Source organism: Anomaloglossus baeobatrachus, chromosome 3 (genome assembly GCF_048569485.1).
Source record: "Anomaloglossus baeobatrachus isolate aAnoBae1 chromosome 3, aAnoBae1.hap1, whole genome shotgun sequence".
Lineage (NCBI taxonomy): Eukaryota > Metazoa > Chordata > Amphibia > Anura > Aromobatidae > Anomaloglossus > Anomaloglossus baeobatrachus.
In genome coordinates, this window is record NC_134355.1 from 26,641,602 (window position 1) to 26,667,056 (window position 25,455).

The window sequence follows — 25,455 nt, forward strand, 5'->3', positions numbered from 1 at the left end:
CCAAACATGACAATCCCCTAGCTCGCAACACACCGGGATGTCGTCACCTCCCAACCAAATTTGGCCGAAACGTGTGTTGGGGGGGGTGGTGGTGGTACCTTCCTATTGGTGTGGGAAGAATAGGCATATTGTTAATGACTTCTTGGCTTGTACGGCTGCACTTTGTACCGGGATTGAGCACCATCGCGGAGCACCGCACCCACATGTGAGACTATAGCGAGTACATTAGACCAAATTGCACTTACTAACGCTCCAGAAACGTTATCCATAATTCTGTTCCTCTGACCCAAACCAGATTTTCTGACCCAAACATCCAGACGGAAAGTCTTTTAGTGTATCCGCCCTATTGATGCCGAGTCCGGGACAGGGAGCGCTTTCTACTGTGTGCGCGACCTCAAAGCTATGACAGAGCAGCGAACTATCGGCCTGAACCTCTAATGTCCGGAGCGGCGGAGGATGGCGGGCAGCGCAATGATGTCACTTTGTGGCACTGCCTATGCTGGCCTCCGACTTCAGGGATGAAGAAGTCGTTCGTCATGGGAGCAGAGTGAGAAGAGTTCAGAGTTTTCTTTGGCACTGGGCATGGTGTTGTGACGCCCCTGGACTAGTCAGGGCGTCACAGGGTACTGCACGCTCTTCATCTCCCAGTGCAGGACTCCACCCCTCTTGGTTCTGGGTTCCCAACTTGCAGTTCTGCCTCCATCAGCAACCACAAATCCCAATTACACCTCACACCACACCGTTAGCCACACCAGTGGGCTGCAATAGGGCCTCCCACCTAGGGGTCAGGCAGGGAGGTGGGAGGTGACAAGTGAGCAGCTGAGGGATAGCCCTTGAGCTGTGAGGAGCTCGGAGGAAGGGGGGAATTGGAGCTTCCAGAGGAGAACGTAGAGTGAGTTGCAGACTGTGGTCTGAACCTGGAGGAGTCGGAGACCCGGTCGCGGGAGATTGGGACTGGGTGTTGGCTTAGTCTAGGAGGACAGTCGGCAGCTGCAGTACAATAGCCGGTCTGGGGCCAAAAGCATGTCTGGATACTGGACCCTAGGTCGGGGAGAGACCTCAAGCACCCCGGCAATTAACCTGTGGAGGATAGGGCCTTCATGGACTGTTCCCGCGAAGCTCAGAGATCGGGGGCACTAGAGGGGGGATAGGGCTTTCCAAGGAAAGCAGCCCACTGAAATCCCAAGCGTGAGCTCCTGAGAGCAAGCGCCTCTACTACCCATAGTGGGGAGTGAGGTGCGGACATCTCCAAGCTTACGGGCCACCTGAACACTTTCAAATTCTGTGCACGGAGGCAGGCTACGGACCACCAGGCAGTGCTTCAGGGGACGGGACCCGGACCAGCTCCCCCAAGATGGCAGCGGCAGTCAGAGACTTGGTTTACCACATTGTCAGCGTCTGCTTTCCTCCTGAGTGAGTACCCGATTAACCCCTGCTACTAGCGAGCCTGTGCTCCCCTGCAATCCATCACACCACATGGGGTCCCGGGGCATTTCCCTACCCGTGGAGGGTAACGTCATCTGGCTGCCCCAATCCATCACCCCGGGTACTCCCTATTACCGCACCCCACGGGTGGCATCACAAACTATCCAACTCCCCTGTAAATAACCCCCCCCATCACGTTTTGGAGTGACCCCCCCCCCTCCCCCCCAGCCCCCGGAGACCCTCGAGCCACGAGTAGTGACACCCGGATCCGAGCGGTTCGACCGCTGCTGGGGCGGGACTGGTCCGAAACAGAGTAATCGAGGGGGAATACTATGTTGGGGGCACAGAGAAGGAATTTTTACCGAAAACTATGAAAACCGGAGAACTCCCACGTGGAGGTAGTATGGATAGGTGCGGGCACAGTTACATGGGAAGGTTCCTGTTCTTGCATAGGACTGCTGTAACTGTCAACACCCCCTCCCCAACCTTAGTAGCTTTTCCAGACGCACAGCTAGAAAAAGTGACAGCGAAGACTTGACCTAATGTTGCTCTGCGCTGACATTCCTGTGGGATTGTGTATTTTTGGGGAGGGCGGAGGAGGCCACCGCAGGCTTTTTAGCCTTCACGTCAGACGGGCTTCTTTCTCTTTCTTAGAAACAATTACTCAACCTTGTCATGTTGAGGTTATAGCGGAGAGTACGGTATCCCCCGAGATGATGGCATATGGCTTCGATATGCCACCACCTTGTATCCGGTGGGGTTTGTCCTCTAGCTCCCCACTTGTCCTACGAATAACGTTCCTGCATTGAATGGGGCATCGCTGTGCAGGGGAAACTGAGCTGCCCCTTGTCCCTGTCGCAGGCCTAGGTATAAAAACATCATTAGTGATTGCTCTGTACTATCCTCTTATATATTTGTACATTGTAATAAGATCACATCTGAGCCTTCATTTTTCCAAATTTAACAACCCCAAGTTTGATACCTTGTCCTCGTATTACAGTTCACCCCTCCATTAATAACCTTGGTCGTCCTCTATACCCGTTCTCGTTCAGGTGTGTCCTTCTACACCGGAGACCAAAGAATACTGTGCACAATTAAGTGTGCTCGCACTAGTGACTTGTATAGGGGTAAAGCTATGTTCTCATCATAAGCAATTATGAATCTTTTTTTTAATGCATCCCATTTTTATTAGCCTTGGCAGCAGCTGCCTGACACTGGTCACTAAAGTACAGTTTGCCGTTCACACATACACCCAAGTCTTTTTCAGTGACACTTTTACCCAGTGTTTTATAAGTTAGTACATAATCATACATTTTATTTCCTCTGCCTAATTACATGAGCTTATATTCATCTATATTAAACTTCAATTAACAGTACTCAGCCCAAGCCTCCAGCTTTTATAAGTCCTTCTGTAGTATTAATTAATCGTCCTCTGTGTTGATTATCTTGCAGAGTTTAGTATCATGTGCAAATATTGAAATTCTACTCTGAATGCCACCTACAAGGTCATTAATAGATATGTTAAAAAGAAGAGGGCCCAATCCTGACCCCTGTGGTTCCCTACTGTTAACTTGTGTCAGTCAGAGTGTGTTCTATTAATATCCACCCTTATCACTGAGCCAGTTGTTAACCCAGTTGCACATATTTTCCCCCTATTCTCATCAATCTCATTTTAGGTATCAACCTCTTGTGTGGCAGTGTCTTTCAAAATATAAACATCATTCACTGCATTTGCCTGGTGTAATCTGGTACGTTCCTCCTCATAGGAGCTGATCAGAGGAGTCTGACAGGACCGATCCCTTATAGACCCATATATATGTCATGAGGCTCTTCTTGAGATACTTCAGGTTGGCAACTCGTAGGGACCCCTCAAGGATTTTAGTGAAAGTTTAATGTACCGGCTTATATCTTCCAGGCTCAATTCCCCTCCCCCTTCCTTTTCAACACACACTGCAATACTAAATGTTATGGGGTTTATTTTTTCCTCTATAGGTTTTGGGAAAAGAGGTGAGATATGCCCATTTTATATTTTTTTCTTTTTCGCTCCTAATTGGGAGACCCAGACAATTGGGTGTATAGCTACTGCCTCCGGAGGCCGCACAAAGTACTACACTTAAAAGTGTAAGGCCCCTCCCCTTCTGGCTATACACCCCCCCGTGGGAGCACGGGTCCTTCAGTTTTTTGCTTTGTGCGAAGGAGGTCAGACACGCACGCATAGCTCCACTGTTTAGTCAGCAGCAGCTGCTGACTATGTCGGATGGAAGAAAAGAGGACCCATACTAGGGCCCCCAGCATGCTCCCTTCTCACCCCACTTTCTGTCGGTGGTGCTTGTTAAGGTTGAGGTACCCATTGCGGGTACGGAGGCTGGAGCCCACATGCTGATTCCTTCCCCATCCCCATTAGGGCTCTGGGCGAAGTGGGATTTTACCGGTCTCCAGGCACAGAGACCGTGCTCCATCCGCAGCCCCTGGAGAAGCCGCTGGATTTGGAGCTGAGTATCGTCAGGGACATGGCCCTGCTCCATCAAGGTACTCTGTGTCCCCGTGCATACGCGCGCACACCGCAGCATTGCTGGGTGTGTTAGTGCGCCGGGGACAACAGCGCTGCTGCGCTTGTGCCATTTCCTCACTTCAGCTTAGCTGAGTGGGTAGACTCAGGGAGAACGGTTGCGCCGGCCGCTGGGACTGCGACGCGGCTGGGACTTGTGGTGCGCCGGGGACTTCCGCGCTGGCCGTGCATATATCACGGGCGCGCTTATTACTACAGTCCCCGGCTTTTGCGGCCTAGTTCGTTCGTTCCCGCCTCCGCACCTGCCAGTCAGGAGGAGGGCGGGACGCTGTACAGAGCATCAGCGCTGAGGGCTGGAGTCGTTTTTACATACTCCAGCCCTCACACCAGGCACAGTAGGACGCAGTTTCCCGCTCTTTGTTTGTGGCACGCCCACGGTCCGCCCCTCTTCACAGAACGCCGGCAGCCATTCCTGCCTGCACGCTGAGCTGCAGAGGGGAGACGGGGAGACCCAGACACGGGATTCTACGGCCTCATACCCGCTGTTCAGCGGGCGGTAAGCAGCCCTCAAGGGCTCACCCCCACTTGTGCCGTTTGAATACTGAGTATTTTGTGTTTGCAAATACTTTGTACTGTACGGTCGCTGGTGATTCTCGGCTATATACCCTCCTAGATTACAAGGAGGCAACAGCATGTCGTCCGCAAAACGCAAGGGTGCCAAGGCACAGACATTATATGCTGCCTGTACCGCATGTGGGGCTGCTCTACCGGCAGGTTCCACTGACCCCCATTGTGTGCAGTGCTCGGCCCCTGTGCAACTTGCACAGCCGGGGCCTCTGCTGGACGTGACCCAGGGTGTACCACCTGTGAATGCTGTCCAGGTGACAGGAACAGAGTTTGCAGCTTTTGCTGACAGATTGTCTATGACCATGTCAAAGATTCTTGAAACATTGCAGTCTAGACCAGTAACTCAGACCATGGACACTGGGGCATCATTGCTCCCTGGTCCCCCTCAGCTGGAACACTTCCAAGCTCCGGGGGTGTCACATGCACCCCAGGGTGACGATTCTGACTCGGACGACAGTCCCAGACAACCTAAGCGGGCTCGTTATGAGGGGCCCTCAACTTCGTCTCACTGGTCAGGATCCCAGCGGGACGAATCTATGGGTGATGAGGCGGATGTAACTGATCAAGATTCTGATCCTGGGTCCGCTCTCAATCTGGATACACCGGATGGTGACGCCATAGTGAATGATCTTATAGCGTCCATCAATAGGATGCTAGATATTTCTCCGCCAGCTCCTACTGAGGAGGAGGCAGCTTCACAGCAGGAGAAATTCCATTTCAGATATCCCAAGCGTAAATTAAGCACTTTTCTGGACCACGCTGACTTTAGAGATGCAATCCAGAAACACCACGCTTATCCTGAGAAGCGGTTTTCTAAACGGCTTAAAGATCCTATCAAGGATCAAGACGTGGTCAAGGGTTGGACCCAGTGTCCCAAGGTGGACCCTCCAATCTCCAGGCTTGCAGCTAGATCCTTAGTTGCAGTAGAAGATGGAGCGGCACTTAAAGATGCCACTGACAGGCAGATGGAGCTCTGGCTGAAATCCATCTATGAAGCTATTGGAGCGTCGTTGGCGCCAGCTTTCGCAGCCGTATGGGCACTTCAAGCTATTTCAGCTGGGCTTATACAAGTCGACTCGGTCACACGTACATCTGCCCCGCAGGTGGCACCATTGACCTCTCAAATGTCTGCATTCGCGTCTTACGCGATTAATGCTGTCCTGGACTCTACGAGCCGTACGGCGGTGGCGTCAGCCAACTCCGTGGTTTTGCGCAGAGCCCTGTGGTTGAGAGAATGGAAAGCAGATTCTGCTTCCAAGAAGTGCTTAACCAGTTTGCCCTTTTCTCGTGACCGATTGTTTGGGGAGCGTTTGGATGAAATCATTAAACACTCCAAGGGTAAGGACTCATCCTTACCTCAACACAGACAAAACAAGCCCCAACAAAGGAGGGGTCAGTCTGGTTTTCGGTCCTTTCGAGGCTCAGGCAGGTCCCAATTCTCCTCGTCCAAGAGGACTCAAAAGGATCAGAGAGGCTCAGATTCTTGGCGGACGCAGTCACGCCCAAAAAAGACAGCAGGAAGAACAGTTACCAAGACGGCTTCCTCATGACTTTCAGCCTCCTCTCTCCGCATCCTCGGTCGGTGGCAGGCTCTCCCGCTTTGGTGGCATTTGGCTGTCACAGGTCAAAGACCGTTGGGTGAGGGACATTCTGTCTCACGGGTACAGGATAGAGTTCAGCTCTCGTCCTCCAACTCGTTTCTTCAGAACTTCCCCACCGCCCGACCGAGCCGATGCTCTGCTGCAGGCGGTGGCTGCTCTAAAGGCGGAAGGAGTGGTGACTTCCGTTCCTCTTCAGGAACAAGGTCACGGTTTTTACTCCAATCTGTTTGTGGTGCCAAAGAAGGACGGGTCCTTTCGGCCCGTCCTGGATCTAAAGTTGCTCAACTAACACGTAAAAACCAGGAGGTTCCGGATGGAATCTCTCCGCTCCGTCATAGCCTCAATGTCTCAAGGAGATTTCTTAGCATCAATAGACATCAAGGATGCTTATCTTCACGTGCCGATTGCGCCAGAGCATCAGCGTTTTCTACGCTTCGTTATAGAAAGCGAACACCTGCAGTTCGTAGCGTTACCTTTCGGGCTGGCAACAGCCCCTCGGGTATTCACCAAGGTCATGGCAGCAGTAGTAGCTGTCCTGCACTCGCAGGGTCACTCCGTGATCCCGTATTTGGACGATCTACTTATAAAGGCACCCTCTCAAGAGGCATGCCAACACAGTCTGAACGTGGCACTGAAGACTCTCCAGAGTTTCGGGTGGATTATCAACTTTTCAAAGTCAAATCTAACCCCGACCCAATCACTAACATATCTTGGCATGGAGTTTCATACTCTCTCAGCGATAGTGAAGCTTCCACTGGACAAGCAGTGCTCTCTGCAGACAGGGGTGCAATCTCTCCTGCAGAACCAGTCCCACTCCTTGAGGCGCCTCATGCATTTCCTAGGGAAGATGGTGGCAGCAATAGAAGCGGTCCCTTTCGCGCAGTTTCATCTGCGCCCTCTACAATGGGACATTCTCCGCCAATGGGACGGGAAGTCGACGTCCCTCGACAGGGATGTCTCCCTCTCTCAGGCAACCAAGGACTCTCTCCGATGGTGGCTTCTTCCCACCTCATTGTCAAAAGGAAAGTCGTTCCTACCCCCATCCTGGGCGGTGGTCACGACAGATGCGAGCCTATCAGGGTGGGGAGCAGTGTTTCTTCACCACAGGGCTCAGGGTACGTGGACTCAGAGAGAGTCCACCCTTCAGATCAATGTTCTGGAAATCAGAGCAGTCTATCTTGCTCTGCGAGCCTTCCAACAGTGGCTGGAGGGCAAGCAGATCCGGATTCAGTCGGACAATTCCACAGCGGTGGCGTACATCAACCACCAAGGAGGAACTCGCAGTCGCCAAGCCTTTCAAGAAGTCCGGCGGATTCTGACGTGGGTGGAAAACACAGCATCCACCATATCCGCAGTTCACATCCCAGGCGTGGAAAACTGGGAAGCAGACTTTCTCAGTCGACCAGGGCATGGACGCAGGGGAATGGTCCCTTCACCCGGACGTGTTTCAGGAGATCTGTCGCCGCTGGGGGATGCCGGACGTCGACCTGATGGCGTCACGGCACAACAACAAGGTCCCGGTTTTCATGGCACGGTCTCACGATCACCGAGCTATGGCGGCAGACGCCATTAGTTCAGGATTGGTCGCAGTTCCGACTACCTTATGTGTTCCCACCTCTGGCATTGTTGCCCAGAGTGATCCGCAAAATCAGGTCCGACTGCCGTTGCGCCATTCTCGTCGCTCCAGACTGGCCAAGGAGGTCGTGGTACCCGGATCTGTGGCATCTCACGGTAGGACAACCGTGGGCGCTACCAGGCCGTCCAGACTTGCTGTCTCAAGGGCCGTTTTTCCATCTGAATTCTGCGGCCCTGAACCTGACTGTGTGGCCATTGAGTCCTGGATCCTAGGGACCTCAGGTTTATCTCATGATGTTGTTGCCACCATGAGACAGGCTAGGAAACCATCCTCCGCCAAGATCTACCACAGAACGTGGAAGATATTCTTATCTTGGTGCTCTGCTCAGGGAGTTTCTCCCTGGCCATTTGCATTGCCTATTTTTCTTTCCTTCCTGCAGTCTGGGTTGGAAAAAGGTTTGTCGCTTAGCTCCCTTAAAGGACAAGTCTCTGCGCTATCCGTATTCTTTCAGAAGCGCCTGGCGCGACTTCCTAAGGTACGCACGTTCCTGCAAGGGGTTTGTCATCTCATTCCCCCTTACAAGCGGCCATTGGCACCCTGGGATCTGAACAAGGTTCTGATTGCTCTCCAGAAGCCACCTTTCGAGCCTATGAAGGAGATTTCCTTTTCTCGGCTTTCACAGAAAGTGGCTTTTCTGGTGGCGGTCACGTCTCTTCGGAGAGTGTCAGAGCTGGCGGCGTTATCTTGCAAATCTCCCTTCCTGGTGTTTCACCAAGACAAGGTAGTTCTGCGTCCAATTCCAGAGTTTCTTCCCAAGGTGGTATCTTCCTTTCATCTCAATCAGGATATCACTTTACCATCTTTGTGTCCGCATCCAGTTCACCAATTTGAAAAGGGTTTACATCTGTTGGACCTGGTGAGAGCACTCAGGATCTACATTTCCCGCACGGCGTCTCTGCGCCGTTCGGATGCACTCTTTATCCTGGTCGCTGGTCAGCATAAAGGGTTGCAAGCTTCCAAATCCACCCTTGCGCGGTGGATCAAGGAACCAATTCTTCACGCCTACCGTTCTGCTGGGCTTCCGACTCCTTCTGGACTGAAGGCATTACGGCATCAGGCTACGGCTCAGCAGGTGTGCCAGGCGGCTACCTGGTCGAGTCTGCACACTTTCACCAAGCATTATCAGGTGCATACCTACGCTTCGGCGGATGCCAGCCTAGGTAGACAAGTCCTGCAGGCGGCGGTGGCCCACCTGTAAGAAAGGGCTGCCTGACAGCCCGATCGCGAGGTATTATTTTACCCACCCAGGGACTGCTTTTGGACGTCCCAATTGTCTGGGTCTCCCAATTAGGAGCGAAAAAGAAGAAGGGAATTTTGTTTACTTACCGTAAATTCCTTTTCTTCTAGCTCCAATTGGGAGACCCAGCACCCGCCCTGTTTTTCTGAGGGTATTTGTTTTTCGGGTGCACATGTTGTTCATGTTAATAACTTACGTTCTCCGATATTGTTTATCGGATTGAATTTGTTGTTGAAACAGTTATTGGCTTTCCTCCTTCTTGCTTTTGCACTAAAACTGAAGGACCCGTGCTCCCACGGGGGGGTGTATAGCCAGAAGGGGAGGGGCCTTACACTTTTAAGTGTAGTACTTTGTGTGGCCTCCGGAGGCAGAAGCTATACACCCAATTGTCTGGGTCTCCCAATTGGAGCTAGAAGAAAAGGAATTTACGGTAAGTAAACAAAATTCCCTTCTTTTTTTTACATCTGTTAATAGTTCTCTTTAGGGGACTGGCTTCCCTATGTGATACACTGTCGTACTTCAGTAGTTCAGTGTATTGTAAATCACCCATCTCCCAAGAAGCTCAGTCACAGGCTTCATACGTATACTGTACCAACATGGCTGACACGGGGGGCCTCCAGTAGGTCCCTGACAATAGTCCTGGTCACAGTAGACTGATCCAGGCCCCTTGTTCTCCGCAGACTGACCCCCAGCCTGTGCTATCTCCTCTTGTATTTCCATGACATATTAGCACATAGGAAAATATGAGCAGATTCTAAATACAGCAGATGTTACACAAGCAAATGAACATGTAAAATAGCCCCCGACCGAGCCACATGCAAAATAAAAACCGCAATATTGCATTTCACGAACGCACAAATGTGCCCCCTAGAGGTCGGCTAAAGAACACTGATGTTGACTCATTCAACAACTGATAGTCACGACCCTGGTCCAGTGCGGGACCCCCAACCAAAACAGAAATGCCCATTTCTAGGTGTTTTTTTTTTTTTTTTTTTTTTTTTTATATATCAATTCCATCCCAAATTTGAAAATATTTACACTTCCTTTGCTTAGTCCTTTCCGAGTTTTGGCTTCCAGATACTGACGTGTGAACGTGACCTTAAAGGAAGTCATAAGTGGACAGTTTGCTCCTATTTTATCCCCATATCTCCCCTGAAGATTCTGTTTGCAGCTTTGTTTTAATTCGTCGTACAGGTCCGGAGATATGGGTCTTTTTTATGTAGTGCTACTTTTAATGGGTGTGTCTGTAAAGTTAATTATGCAGAGCAGCCCAAAGACACGCCCCCGATGAACCTGTGAGCCACGCCCCCTTAGTAGATACTGAAATCAGCACTAAAAGGCCCATATCTCGGGAACCACATGTTGAATTTAGATAGATTAAAAAAAAAATATATATATATCAAAAGATATATAGATGCACAGCCAAATGTTTTACTTGGATTTAGAAAAAAACAACTTGGGACCAGCAGGAATTATAGTCTGACCTGGAGCCAGACTCTTGAGAACACAGCACAATGTATGCAGCGGCTGTGAGTCTCCTGACAGCCTTAAATATACAAGTGCTTCTCAATAAATTAGAATATCATCAAAGGGTTAATTTATTTCAGTAATTCAATACAAAACGGGAAATGCATACATTATATAGAGTCATTACACACAGAGGGATCTATTCCTATAATATAGAGTCATTACACACAGAGGGATCGATTCCTATATATTATATAGTCATTACACACAGAGGGATCGATTCCTATATATTATATAGAGTCATTACACACAGAGGGATCTATTCCTATATATTATATAGTCATTACACACAGAGGAATCTATTCCTATATATTATATAGAGTCATTACAAACAGAGGGATCTATTCCTATATATTATATAGAGTCATTACCCACAGAGGGATCTTTTTCATGGCTTTATTTCTGTTAATGTTAATGTTGATGATTATGGCTTACAGACAATGAAAACTTAAGTCAATATCTTAGAAATTTAAAATAATTACCAGAAAACACCTGCAAAGGCTTCCTAAGCATTTAAAATGGTCTCTTAGTCTGGTTCAGTAGGCTATACAATCATGGGGAAGACTGCTGACTTGACAGATGTCCAGAAGACAGTCATTGACACTCCACAAGGAGGGTAAGCCACAAAAAGTCATTGCTAAAGAAGCTGGCTGTTCACAGAGTGCTCTATCCAAGCATATTAAGGCTATGTGTGCACACTGCGTCTTTTTGACGCTGCGTTTTTGGCCGCTAAAAACGGACAAAAACGCACCTGCGTCGAAAAAACGCATAAAAAAATGAATGCGTTTTTGCCGCGATTTGGTGCGTTTTTGGCTGCGTTTTTGATCTCTGCGTTTTGCTGCGTTTTTCAAATGCATTGCATCGGCAGAAAACGCAGAAAAACGCAGGAAAGAACTGACATGTCCATTTTTTTTTTTTAACTCAAAAACGCAGGTAAAAAAACCAGATGTGTGCGGACAGCAAAAATGAAAACTCATAGACTTTGCTGGGGAAGCAAAGTCCTGCAGTTTTGAGGCCAAAAACGCACCCGAAAAACGCACTGTGCGCACATAGCCTAATGGAGCGTTCAGTGGAAGGAAAAAGTGTGGTAGAAAAAGGTGCACAAGCAACCGGAATAACCGCAGCCTTGATAGGATTGTTAAGAAAAGGTCATTCAGAAATTTGGGGGGGATTCACAAGGAGCGGACGCTGCTGGAGCCAGTGCTTCAAGAGCCACCACACACAGACGTATCCAGGACATGGGCTACAAGTGTCGCATTCCTTGTGTCACCACTCATGACCAATAGACAATGCCAGAAGCGTCTTACCGGGGCCAAGGAGAAAAAGACCTGGACTGTTCTCAGTGTCCAAGGTGTTGTTTTTAGGTGAAAGTAAATTGTGCTTTTCAAATTCAATTTGATATATTCCAGGGGTCAAATTAATCTCAAAAACATATTATAAACCCCAAATTTTTAAAAAATTCCTTTATTATACCAAAAGCTAAACAGACTCATAGACATAAATACATACAGTGTCTCAGCTGGATTCAACCAATAAGGGGGTAGATACATAGCAATATATAATTCATCCTTCTTTCACGATTCAATACCTATTTCCCCTCATCAAAAAAATTCCTCAGAGGGAAAAATTGCAATTTTTCAAGGGTTTATATATACTTCATACCATTATTCACATTATATATATATATATTTCATAAACACCTATTAAACTCACCGTCACACAGTGGTTTAGAAGCTGAATACAGAGACAAAAAGATATTTCGTCTCTATATCTAGTTCCAACCCCTATCTAGTTTTAGAGACCATATAACCACACTTATGCAAATGTCATCCCTGGTCACTCTTTTTGATGTTTTTTATGACCACTACTCGACATCCAAATCACATCCTCAACTGGTCAATTGAACAGAGGAAAAAACAGGGATATCGGCCCGAGGCCATCATCTGAACTGTTAGAAAAAAGATTTTTTCAGCAAAGCAACAAACACATATATGCCAAGGATAATACAGAATAAAAAGTCCAGTAACCAAAATTTGTTCCTTAGGGTACTTTCACACTTGCGTTGAACGGTATCCGTTGCATTGCGTTGTGTAACGGATGCAACGGATGTGTTGCATATAGTGGCACAACGGATGCAACGGATGCTGCAAAACAACGCAATTCGTTTTGATTTTTTTTTTTTACAGTTTTACCAGCGGCAGACTATTGTAAATGATCAGCTGATCGCTCCCTGCAGCCAGCCGCTGGGTGATCAGCTGAGCGCTGTAACTTGCCGGCGCCCGGGCATGCCGGCGGGCGGGCACTCAGCTGAGCGCTGTGACTTGCCGGCGGCCGGGCATGCCGGCGGGCGGGCGCTCAGCTGAGCGCTGTCACTTGCCGGCGCCCGGGCATGCCGGCGGGCGGGCGCTCAGCTGAGTGCTGTGACTTGCCGGTGGCCGGGCATGCCGGTGGCCGGTCGCTCAGCTGAGCGCGGTCGCTTGCCGACGGCCGGGCGCTCAGCTGAACGTTCGGCCACCGCGAGCCAAAATAAAGTTTGATTTAAAGAATAAAAAAAGAGCATGCGCAGTGGAATCCAGAGGATTCCGCTGCTCAAAATAACGTTACATGCTGCGTTCCTTCCGCTGGGCGGAAGCAACGGAGCGTCGCCCAGCGGAAGCAACGCAGGTCCTTTTGGTACAATCCGTCACCCATACAAGTCTATGGGAAACAGCGGAATCAGTTAACGGATTCCGCTGTTTTCCAAAAGGGCGGATTGTAACGGAAGGAAATAAACGCAAGTGTGAAAGTACCCTTAATAGAATTCTTGATAGATGAAATATTTATCACATATCCACTTGAGATTATCATATAAATTAATATCCTTCTTCATAGAGGTAGTTGATTTCAGACATGTGATATGTCACAGGTTCCTTTTGGTAATGGTTAGACACTCTGTGCTTGATAGCTTCACAATCTTGGGATAAAATTTACACCTTACACCTCGACGCGTTTCCCCCCTTGTATGATAGAGCCAAAGGGCAAAACGCCATGATAGCCTCCGTCACCAGCACGTGCTGGTGTCCTCATTTGGGGATTTTCTGGGACGGAGGCTATCATGGCGTTTTGCCAGTTTTTACTGTCTCATCTTACTTGGACCCTTAAACGATTGCTGTAATGGTCCGGTTGGGCATACCATACTCTATCTGAGGTGATTTTGGGATCCATATTGAATATTGATATTAAACTCATGGACCAATAAAACCTCCTGATGAACCCTTTGGCTCTATCATACAAGGGGGGAAACGCGTCGAGGTGTAAGGTGTAAATTTTATCCCAAGATTGTGAAGCTATCAAGCACAGAGTGTCTAACCATTACCAAAAGGAACCTGTGACATTTCACATGTCTGAAATCAACTACCTCTATGAAGAAGGATATTATTTTATATGATAATCTCAAGTGGATATGTGATAAATATTTCATCTATCAAGAATCCTATTAAGGAACATATTATGGTTACTGGACTTTTCATTCTGTATTATCCTTGGCATATATGTGTTTGTTGCTTTGCTGAAAAAATCTTTTTTCTAACAGTTCAGATGATGGCCTCGGGCCGATATTAGGTCTCTGTTCTGTAGAGAATGACCTTTTGGCATTCTATAGGGTGCACGGTATCTAAAATAACAGTTCGGTAGATGAGTTTACACTACATATTGGGTGTTGGTTCTGTTAGGAATAACCTATGGGTATTCCAGGATGTGCTTATTTTTAAAGTTATCCCTGTTTTTTCCTCTGTTCAATTGACCAGTTGAGGATGTGATTTGGATGTCGAGTAGTGGTCATAAAAAACATCAAAAAGAGTGACCAGGGATGACATTAGTTATGCTGGTGGTTATATGGTCTCTAAAACTGGATAGGGGTTGGAACTAGATATAGAGACGAAATATCTTTTTGTCTCTGTATTCAGCTCCTTAACCACTGTGTGACGGTGAGTTTAATAGGTGTTTATGAAAAATATATATATATAATGTGAATAATGGTATGAAGTATATATAAACCCTTGAAAAATTGCAATTTTTCCCTCTGAGGAATTTTTTGATGAGGGGAAATAGGTATTGAATCGTGAAAGAAGGATGAATTGTATATTGCTATGTATCTACCCCCTTATTGGTTGAATCCAGCTGAGACACTGTTTGTATTTATGTCTATGAGTCTGTTTAGCTTTTGGTATAATAAAGGAATTTTTTAAAAATTTGGGGTTTATAATATGTTTTTGAGATGAAAGTAAATTGTGCATTTCATTTGGAAATCGCGGTCCCAGAGTCTGGAGGAAGAGCGGAGGCCACAATCCAAGCTGCTGGGGTCTGGTGTGAAGTCTCCACAATCAGTGATGGTTTGGGCAGCCATGTCATCTGCGGGTGAAGCTCCACTGGGTTTTATCAAGACCAAAGTCAGCGCAGCCGTCTACCAGGAAATATACAGCACTTCATGCTTCCCTCTGCTGACAAGCTTTCTGGAGATGGAAATGTCATTTTCCAGCAGGACTTGGCCCCTGTCCACACTGCCAAAAGCACCAACACCTGGTATACTAACCACAGTATCACTGGGCTTGATTGGCCAGGAAACTCGCCTGACCTAAACCCCATAGAGAATCTATGAGAGACACCAGAGCCAACAATGCAGACGAGCTGAAGGCGGCTATCAAAGCAACCTGGGCTTCCATAACCCCTCAGCAGTGCCACAGGCTGATCGCCTCCAGCCACATTGATGGAGAAATTCATGAAAAAGGAGCCCGACCAAGTATTGAGGCATTTACTGCACATACTTTTCAGGAGGCGCCAATATTTCTGAGTGTAACATCATTTTTTCAGTTGGTCTTATATATTATTCTAACTTTCTGAGATAGTAACTTTTGGGTTTTCATTGTCTGTAACCTATAATCATCAACATTAACAGAAAGAAACACTGGAAATAGATCCCTCTGTGTGTAATGACTCTATATAATATATAGGAATAGATCCCTCTGTGTGTAATAACTATATATAATAGGAATGGATCCCTCTGTGTGTAATAACTATATATAATAGGAATGGATCCCTCTGTGTGTAATGACGCTATATAATATATAGGAATAGATCCCTCTGTGTGTAATGACTCTATATAATATATAGGAACAGATCCTTCTGTGTGTAATGACTATATAATATATAGGAATAGATCCCTCTGTGTGTAATGACTCTATATAATATATAGGAATAGATCCTTCTGTGTGTAATGACTCTATATAATATATAGGAATAGATCCCTCTGTGTGTAATGACTCTATATAATATATAGGAATAGATCCCTCTGTGTGTAATGACTCTATATAATATATAGGAATAGATCCCTCTGTGTGTAATGACTATATAATATATAGGAATAGAGCCCTCTGTGTGTAATGACTCTATATAATATATAGGAATAGATCCTTCTGTGTGTAATGACTCTATAATATATAGGAATAGATCCCTCTGTGTGTAATGACTCTATATAATATATAGGAACAGATCCTTCTGTGTGTAATGACTATATAATATATAGGAATAGATCCCTCTGTGTGTAATGACTCTATATAATATATAGGAATAGATCCTTCTGTGTGTAATGACTCTATATAATATATAGGAATAGATCCCTCTGTGTGTAATGACTCTATATAATATATAGGAATAGATCCCTCTGTGTGTAATGACTATATAATATATAGGAATAGAGCCCTCTGTGTGTAATGACTCTATATAATATATAGGAATAGATCCTTCTGTGTGTAATGACTCTATAATATATAGGAATAGATCCCTCTGTGTGTAATGACTCTATAATATATAGGAATAGATCCCTCTGTGTGTAATGACTATATAATATATAGGAATAGATCCCTCTGTGTGTAATAACTATATATAATAGGAATGGATCCCTCTGTGTGTAATGACTTTATATAATAGGAATGGATCCCTCTGTGTGTAATGACTCTATATAATATATAGGAATAGATCCCTCTGTGTGTAATGACTCTATATAATATATAGGAATAGATCCCTCTGTGTGTAATGACTCTATATAATATATAGGAATAGATCCCTCTGTGTGTAATGACTCTATATAATATATTCTCACTTTTTGATGATATTCTAATTTAGTGAGACACTCTTGTGCTTCCCAGATGTAGTTTGGGTAGGTCGTGCACTGGATGACTCCCACTTAGTAACTGACTTTCCGCAGGTATCACTAGAGGCATCATGTGACCTATATACATGGCACTATTAAATTACAGTATAATTAACAGAAGCGATTCCCACGCCATACGGTTACCAAGAAAATCCAAGACATTGAAATGGATCCTGGAGGAGGAAGGAAGTAGAAGAAAACCTGCATGATGCCTGTAAGGAAATATGAAGACTCCTATTCCGTGCTCCATGCTGTAAACATGTATACACTTCAGGAACAACTGTATAACTATATAGTAACCATTTAGAAACAAACTTTTTTTTACGGACTGCAAAATGAGCTAACTGATATTCCATCAGTGAGCTCCTTCAAGTGGATAGTTTCTAATATTAATCTTTATTATAGTATCCACATATTCCGCAGCGCTTTATATACATCTACAGCACTGTCCCCATTGGGGCTCACAATCTAAATTCCATATCAGTAAGTCTTTGACGTGTGAGAGGAAACTAGAGGAAAGCCCCGAAAACACGGGGAGAACATACAAACTCCTTGAAGATGTTGTCCTTGGTGGGATTTGAACCCAGGACCCCTGAGCTGCAAGACTGCAGTGCTAACCACTGAGCCACAACAAGAATGAAGTGCTAACCACTGAGCCACCACAAGAGTGAAGTGCTAACCACTGAGCCAGCATGCTGCCTGATAACACACCAAGGACGGAAGATAAAGAGTTATGACCACAAAATTCAGATCAACCATGTGGCTGTAAATCAGCTGAGAGGAGCTCACTATTGGGTTCTCAGTTACCTCATTTCTGCAGCCGGCTACAGACAATGAAACACAGAGTGTAAGGCTATGTGCCCACGCTGCTGATTTTGCCGCTGATTTACCGCGGATTTTCCGAAAATCTGCAGCAGCGGCACTTCCAAGCCATTTCAATGGCATTTTGGAAATGCTGTGTCCATGCTGCGGATTTTTCCGCGGCGGATTTGCTGCGGATTTTGATCCGGAAAAATCTGCAGCATGTCAATTTTTGGTGCGGATTTTGGGTATGGAATGGGGAAAAAAAAAAAAAAAAATCCGCGGCAAAAATAAGGTGCGGATTTGCCGCGAAAGTCGTGGATTTTCATGCAGAAAAATCCGCAGGTACATTCTACCGTGGACACATAGCCTAAGAGTCAAAACGGAGCAATTTTTTTGTGAAAACTGATTGCAAAAAGTATTTTCTTAAACCAAAAATACACACATAACCCCTGCAGGTGTCCAGATGAGTAGCTCTTGGGAGAGGGAGAGAAAAAAAAAAAATCAGCCATATTTTACTAAAACCTCATCACTCCTGACCAAAGCAGCAGAGCAAAATGTTGGGAGCGCTTCTTGCAGGTAGGTTCCTATCTGATACCAAGGAATGGTGACTGCTCAAAGGGCAAAAATATGGTAAAGCGTCAGATAATAAATTAGTGCGCTGGATCATAATATTTATTAACGATCATTGTTTTTTTTGGGGTTTTTTTTGTGAAGACTTGGCAAGTCAGAACAGTACTTTGATGTTTGACCTGAAGCATTCTATGGTTACCACTAGAGGGAGCTCTCTGAAGACAGGTTTCCCATTGAGCTCAATACCTATGAGCTCCCCTAGTGGTGACTGAAGGCAGTTCTTTTTTTATTTTATCTTTTGGTTTTTGTATCCTTAAGAAATCTAAATTGTGAGCTTAAGGGGTAGTATTTATTTAAGGATTGGAGTTCTGTGCAACAAGAAAGAAATTCTGAAAACTTAACCAGCAGCCGTATGTATGTATGTCTGTGTGTGTGTGTCTGTGTGTGCATATATATATGTATATATATTTTACTAGCTGTACTCCCCGGCTTCGCCCGGGTTAATAACTGCTGTTAACAAAATAGAATGTATTAACATTCCCGGGATAGAATGTATAAATAGAATGTATTAACGCCCGGGATAGTAACTGTGTCTCTGTTTCTCTCCAATTCTCTGTCTGTCTCCCCCTCTGTATATATCTCTCTGTCTCTCTCTATCCCTTTGTCTGTGTCTCTTTCCCTGTCTGTCTCTGTCTGTCTCAATCTCTTTCCCTGTCTGTCTCTTTCCCTCTCTGTCTGTTTCCCTGTGTCTGTCTCTTAACCTGTCTCTTTCTTTCCCTGTATGTCTCTTTGTGTCTGTTTCTTACCCTGTCTGTGTCTGTCTCTTTCCCTGGCTGCATTGTGACACGCCAACATTCCATATAAGGGCATGGCTGCGCATTCTTCTGAAGTTCTGGCTGCACTGTGGCTCCCAGCTCCATTCACTTTAATGGAGGCAGGTTTTTTGGCGAAAAACTAAAGAGCGGGGTTAAAATTTCCCCTCGAAACATAGCCTATGACGCTCTCGGGGTCCAGAAGTGTGAGTGTGCAAAATTTTGTAGCTGCGACGGTGCAGATGCCAATCCCGGACACACACACACACTTTTATATATTAGATTTGTAAAAAGTCATGATAGTGTTAAAAGCTCCTATATTTTGCACCGACTTGTATAGTTTTCTCTGGAGGTTTTATGGCAGCAGATCTATGATTGCATTGTTCTGCAGGTAAACAGCTCCGACCTTCCAGCAATGTCTTGTGACCTGAGAACATGGGGGAGGGAAGCAGCGTATATAGTTACCTGCCGTGTGAGCGTTAATGGAGCATGGAGGGAACTATAATGGGATGAAGACTCGTTACCTCCAGCACCTTCCGCCCGGGCATCTATGATTTATACTGCACAGCTCTGTGACGTGCCCAAGGGCTAATGCTAAAAAAAAAAGTGTGCTGAATACTCCCAGGCATTGATCGCCAACCTGTGGATCTCCATGGCCACTGCCTGAGCATCCTGGGAGATGTAGTTCCAACAGCTGGTGACCACTGCAATGCATGTGATAATAGAACATGCTGGGACTACTCCTACGATCAGGCTGGATTACTGTAGCTGTCACTATCCTATAATAGTGGCACAGTGGTTAGCACTGTAGTCTTGTGGTGGCTCAGTGGTTAGCACTGCAGTCTTGTGGTGGCTCAGTGGTTAGCACTGCAGTCTTGTGGTGGCTCAGTGGTTAGCACTGCAGTCTTGTGGTGGCTCAGTGGTTAGCACTGCAGTCTTGTGGTGGCTCAGTGGTTAGCACTGCAGTCTTGTGGTGGCACAGTGGTTAGCACTGTAGTCTTGTGGTGGCTCAGTGGTTAGCACTGCAGTCTTGTGGTGGCTCAGTGGTTAGCACTGCAGTCTTGTGGTGGCTCAGTGGTTAGCACTGCAGTCTTGTGGTGGCTCAGTGGTTAGCACTGCAGTCTTGTGGTGGCTCAGTGGTTAGCACTGCAGTCTTGTGGTGGCTCAGTGGTTAGCACTGCAGTCTTGTGGTGGCTCAGTGGTTAGCACTGCAGTCTTGTGGTGGCTCAGTGGTTAGCACTGCAGTCTTGTGGTGGCTCAGTGGTTAGCACTGCAGTCTTGTGGTGGCTCAGTGGTTAGCACTGCAGTCTTGTGGTGGCTCAGTGGTTAGCACTGCAGTCTTGTGGTGGCTCAGTGGTTAGCACTGCAGTCTTGTGGTGGCTCAGTGGTTAGCACTGCAGTCTTGTGGTGGCTCAGTGGTTAGCACTGCAGTCTTGTGGTGGCTCAGTGGTTAGCACTGCAGTCTTGTGGTGGCTCAGTGGTTAGCACTGCAGTCTTGTGGTGGCTCAGTGGTTAGCACTGCAGTCTTGTGGTGGCTCAGTGGTTAGCACTGCAGTCTTGTGGTGGCTCAGTGGTTAGCACTGCAGTCTTGTGGTGGCTCAGTGGTTAGCACTGCAGTCTTGTGGTGGCTCAGTGGTTAGCACTGCAGTCTTGTGGTGGCTCAGTGGTTAGCACTGCAGTCTTGTGGTGGCTCAGTGGTTAGCACTGCAGTCTTGTGGTGGCTCAGTGGTTAGCACTGCAGTCTTGTGGTGGCTCAGTGGTTAGCACTGCAGTCTTGTGGTGGCTCAGTGGTTAGCACTGCAGTCTTGTGGTGGCTCAGTGGTTAGCACTGCAGTCTTGTGGTGGCTCAGTGGTTAGCACTGCAGTCTTGTGGTGGCTCAGTGGTTAGCACTGCAGTCTTGTGGTGGCTCAGTGGTTAGCACTGCAGTCTTGTGGTGGCTCAGTGGTTAGCACTGCAGTCTTGTGGTGGCTCAGTGGTTAGCACTGCAGTCTTGTGGTGGCTCAGTGGTTAGCACTGCAGTCTTGTGGTGGCTCAGTGGTTAGCACTGCAGTCTTGCAGCACTGGGGTCATGGGTTCAATTCCCACCAAGGACATCATCTGCAAGGAGTTTGTATGTTCTCCCCGTGTTTGCGTGGGTTTCCTCCCACACTACAAAAACATACAGATAGAGACCTCAGATTGTGAGCACCAATGGGGACAGTGTTGCCAATGTATGGAAAGTGCTATATAAATGAAATATATATAAAATTTATTTAAAAAAAAAAATCCCTGGTGGCTAGAGGTATAAAAGGGTTGTTTTCACATTCCCTGGTTGTCTAAGTTCAGGTTTGCACTTAGTCCTAGACAACTGCTGAGTCTGCCATTTATTTAAACCAGTGGTGAACGCATCCAGGGCCTGCACCTCGGGCGTCGTCTTTCAATATGGCGGGTAGTTCTGTCCGCCTGTAGACTAATCCACCACTGAATACACAGTGTAAGCAACAATGTGCAGAGGACGTAGCCTCTATAGGACAGCAAGGGCCCATGGACGTCTATAGACAGCGCACAGGACTGCGCCCCTCTCTAGACGCGCTCTCCATTGTGCACCAGCAATGATAATTACATTGGAGACACAAGTAACTGCAGAGCAGGAATATGGAGGAATCAGCCAACGGCTGCAGGTCACCCTCATACAATACAATCATAAATCATGTACCGCACTGGAAAAGGCAGAACAATGCACCGATCCATCAGAGAACAATGCAGCACCTGCCCGAGATCTGCAGAGGCACAGCATAATACTATACAGGAGCGAGCGTGCAGACTGTGTACCCGACAGGTTAAAGGGAACCTGCAGCCGAGAGCACCGTGCCCAGAAGCTAAAAGTATCTACACAGAGACTGCACCAGCAGAATAGTGAGTGCAGCTCTGGAGTATAATACATTACTGATCCTGAGTTACCTCCTGTATTACACTCCAGAGCTGCGCTCACTATTCTGCTGGCGGAGTCACTGTGTACATACATTACTGATCCTGAGTTACATTCTGTATGTACGCAGTGACTGCATCAGCACAATAGTGAGTGCAGCTCTGGAGTATAATACAGGAGGTAACTCGGGATCTGTAATGTATGTACAGAATAACAACCAGTGGATAGTGAGCGCAGCTCTGCAGTATAACACCAGATGGATTTCAAAGTGACAAATAAAAAGAAGAACGACCCAGCCCGTCCTAACCTTCCTTTATTTGCGGCCCGGACAATGTGAAAGGATGGAGTTATAAATACACATGTAGATTCCACAATCGTGTTCATATACAGAACTGTCATCAGGAATGTGGAGCCGCCGTTTCCTTTGTGAAAAAGGGATATAAACAGGAGTCCTCAGTCATTCCATGGGTAAAACGACCCCGGCTGTGAGACTCGGGCGCTGCAGGCGATCCTCCTATGATGGCTGCAGACTCCATCCTCATCGCTCCCCTGCAGTGAGGGACAGGCGCAGCTGCTCGTACATCATCTGATCCTACAAGGGGGAAAGAGGAGAGAATGAAACAGTCACAAATACTGGGATCCGTCCACCCAGAGCTCACAGGGGCGCATTGCACTTACAACGTTTTGATTTCTATCTGGCCACCACTAGGGGGAGCTCAGGAACCTTCTGTATACTGATTTACAATTAAAGGGATTGTGTAAGTCGGAGCGTTACGGACGCCAGCCAGGAGCGGAGGGCGGGGGCCGCGATGCCAGCCAGGAGGGCGGGGGCCGCGACGCCAGCCAGGAGCGGAGGGCGAGGGCCGCGACGCCAGCCAGGAGCGGAGGGCTGTGCTACTAAACCCTACCCAAGAGGTCTGTACAACCAGCCCCCGACGTCGCCCCCTGCTGTATTCTGCAGGACTCCATTAGATATAATATATTAATTTCACTTGCAGCTAAGTAAAATTATTACACCCAACCCCCAGAAGAACCCAAATAACTAAAAATAAATACTAGCCATCAGATCAGTGAGAGCGGAGGTCCGCGGTGTATGGGGGAGGGTCACTGCAGAGAGCTCTGTACTCAGTGAGACAAGGCCGGAGGGTGGGGGCCGCACCGGCCAGAGACCCCCTCCTCTGCAAATCTGTCACATGAGCGACAACATTCCCTTCATTCCTCAGCACGAGAGCAAACACTCCACAACACGGAGCAATCTCCCACCGCCGGATACACACGGCCAGCAATGCTGAGGGCTCCATATGTTATAAAGATAGAGAATGAAGAGCGACGCTCACCATCTTAGAGACGGAAGGTTTCACCTTCTTAAAGGCTTCATCAAAGTGTTTCTTGTACACGAGGATCTCTGCTGAGAAAAATGTAATATAGGTCACCTGAGAAACTGGAGACATTCAACTGCTAAATTTATTAGAATACACACATCTCTGTAATACGGAATAACCTCCTGTATTATACCCCAGAGCTGCACTCGCTATTCTGCTGGTGCAGTCACTGTGTATATACATTACTGATCCTGAGTTACCTCCTGTATTATACTCCAGAGCTGCACTCACTATTCTGCTGGTGCAGTCACTGTGTACATACATTACATTACTGATCCAGAGTTAACTCCTGTATTATACACCAGAGCTGCACTCGCTATTCTGCTGGTGCAGTCACTATGTACACACATTACATTACTGATCCTGAGTTACCTTCTGCATTATACTCCAGAGCTGCACTCACTATTCTGCTGGTGCAGTCACTGTGTACATACATTACATTACTGATCCTGAGTTACCTCCTGTATTATACTCCAGAGCTGCACTCACTATTCTGCTGGTGCAGTCACTTCTACTCACCTCTCGGGGCTGTAGGCTTTGGCTGTAGCACTTCGCTCCGCAGGGCACTTATTGACGCCTCCCGCACCAGAGCAGACAGGTCGGCGCCCCTGTGTGTGGCAGAAAACAGCACATTATGTTGCAGCCGGTGTGCGATTGTCCTGTGGATGTGGCCATAATTCTTGTACGAGATGGCGGCGCAGCACACAGATACAGATCTGCAGGCGCAGCGCGGCCCCGGGGACCTGACACTGAATGTAGATCACTTGGATCTGATACTCGGGGCAAAGACTCCTCAAGATCAGTTTACAAAGTACAGTCAGGAGCACACGGCTTATCTCAGAAGACATTTACCCACTGAGTCAGCCACAGAGCTAATCAATATTGCAGAATATCAGCAACCTGCAATTTACAGCTTTAAAGGTGCATACAATATATAAAAAAGCAGCTGTGCAAAACTGAACACGCCGTTTTGTGTACGCAGCTCCTCAGCAAAGCCATGTGTCTGCGTGGCAACAGACTGCAAGCCACAGCAACAGACTGCAAGCCACGGCAACAGACTGCAAGCCATGTGTAGTGGGAGCCTGCGGTCACAGTCTGCGCTCTATCATCACACGCTGCGGTTTGTAGGGCGACAGGATGAGGAGACAGAAGCTGCGTGCACAGAACGGGAGGGAAGGTTTCTTACACATTATTACATGGGGTTTTCTGATAAATTCACTATTACGTCACATCGGATGGAGGAGAAACACTCACGTGAAGCAATCACATCTATCATCACAGGCGATTACATCCAGATCAACGTCCGGGCCGAGCGGAGGCCGAGAGCCGCTCTGAGAAAAAGAAAATAACAATAATAAAAACAACAAATATTCGCACAGGAAGCGAGACTCAATGTAAAATGTGCATGTTTATATACAGGAAAACAAGGAGGGGGCGAAGGATACAAGGGGGGAAAGGTACAACGGAGGGGGGGAGGTACAAGGTGGAAAAAGGTACAAGGGGGAAAACCTACAATGGAGGGGGGGGGAGGTACAAGGTGGAAAAAGGTACAATGGAGGGGGGGAGGTACAAGGTGGAAAAAGGTACAACGGAGGGGGGTAGGTACAAGGTGGAAAAAGGTACAAGGGGGAAAACCTACAATGGAGGGGGGGGGTACAAGGTGGAAAAAGGTACAATGGAGGGGGGGGAGGTACAAGGTGGAAAAAGGTACAATGGAGGGGGGGGGAGGTACAAGATGGAAAAAGGTACAATGGAGGGGGGGGAGGTACAAGGTGGAAAAAGGTACAAGGGGGAAAAAGGTACAATGGAGGGGGGGGAGGTACAAGGTGGAAAAAGGTACAAGGGGGAAAAAGGTACAATGGAGGGGGGAGGTACAAGGTGGAAAAAGGTACAATGGAGGGGGGGAGGTACAAGGTGGAAAAAGGTACAATGGAGGGGGGGGAGGTACAAGGTGGAAAAAGGTACAAGGGGGAAAACCTACAAAGGAGGGGGGGAGGTACAAGGTGGAAAACAGGTACAATGGAGGGGGGGAGGTACAAGGTGGAAAAAGGTACAAGGTGGAAAAAGGTACAATGGAGGGGGGAGGTACAAGGTGGAAAAAGGTACAATGGAGGGGGGAGGTACAAGGTGGAAAAAGGTACAATGGAGGGGGGGGGGAGGTACAAGGTGGAAAAAGGTACAATGGAGGGGGGGGAGGTACAAGGTGGAAAAAGGTACAATGGAGGGGGG

At 47.3% G+C, this 25,455-nt stretch overlaps 1 protein-coding gene across 5 annotated transcripts in view; it reads right to left on the reverse strand.

The window, feature by feature from the left end:
- Positions 1-22,129: 22,129 nt before the first annotated feature.
- The window catches only part of NVL (nuclear VCP like), a 67,543-nt gene continuing 64,217 nt past the window's right edge, over positions 22,130-25,455 (reverse strand). For 4 of the 5 annotated variants that reach the window (XM_075339078.1, XM_075339076.1, XM_075339080.1 and 1 more), the window contains 4 exons: positions 24,481-24,557; positions 23,746-23,834; positions 23,182-23,252; positions 22,130-22,436 (listed from right to left, as the gene is read on the reverse strand). In XM_075339078.1, coding sequence (XP_075195193.1) covers positions 22,383-22,436; positions 23,182-23,252; positions 23,746-23,834; positions 24,481-24,557 — 291 coding nt within the window. In that variant the 3' untranslated portion in view covers positions 22,130-22,382. The remainder of the gene's footprint in view (positions 22,437-23,181; positions 23,253-23,745; positions 23,835-24,480; positions 24,558-25,455) is intronic. The other variant, XM_075339077.1, reaches the window with a different exon arrangement.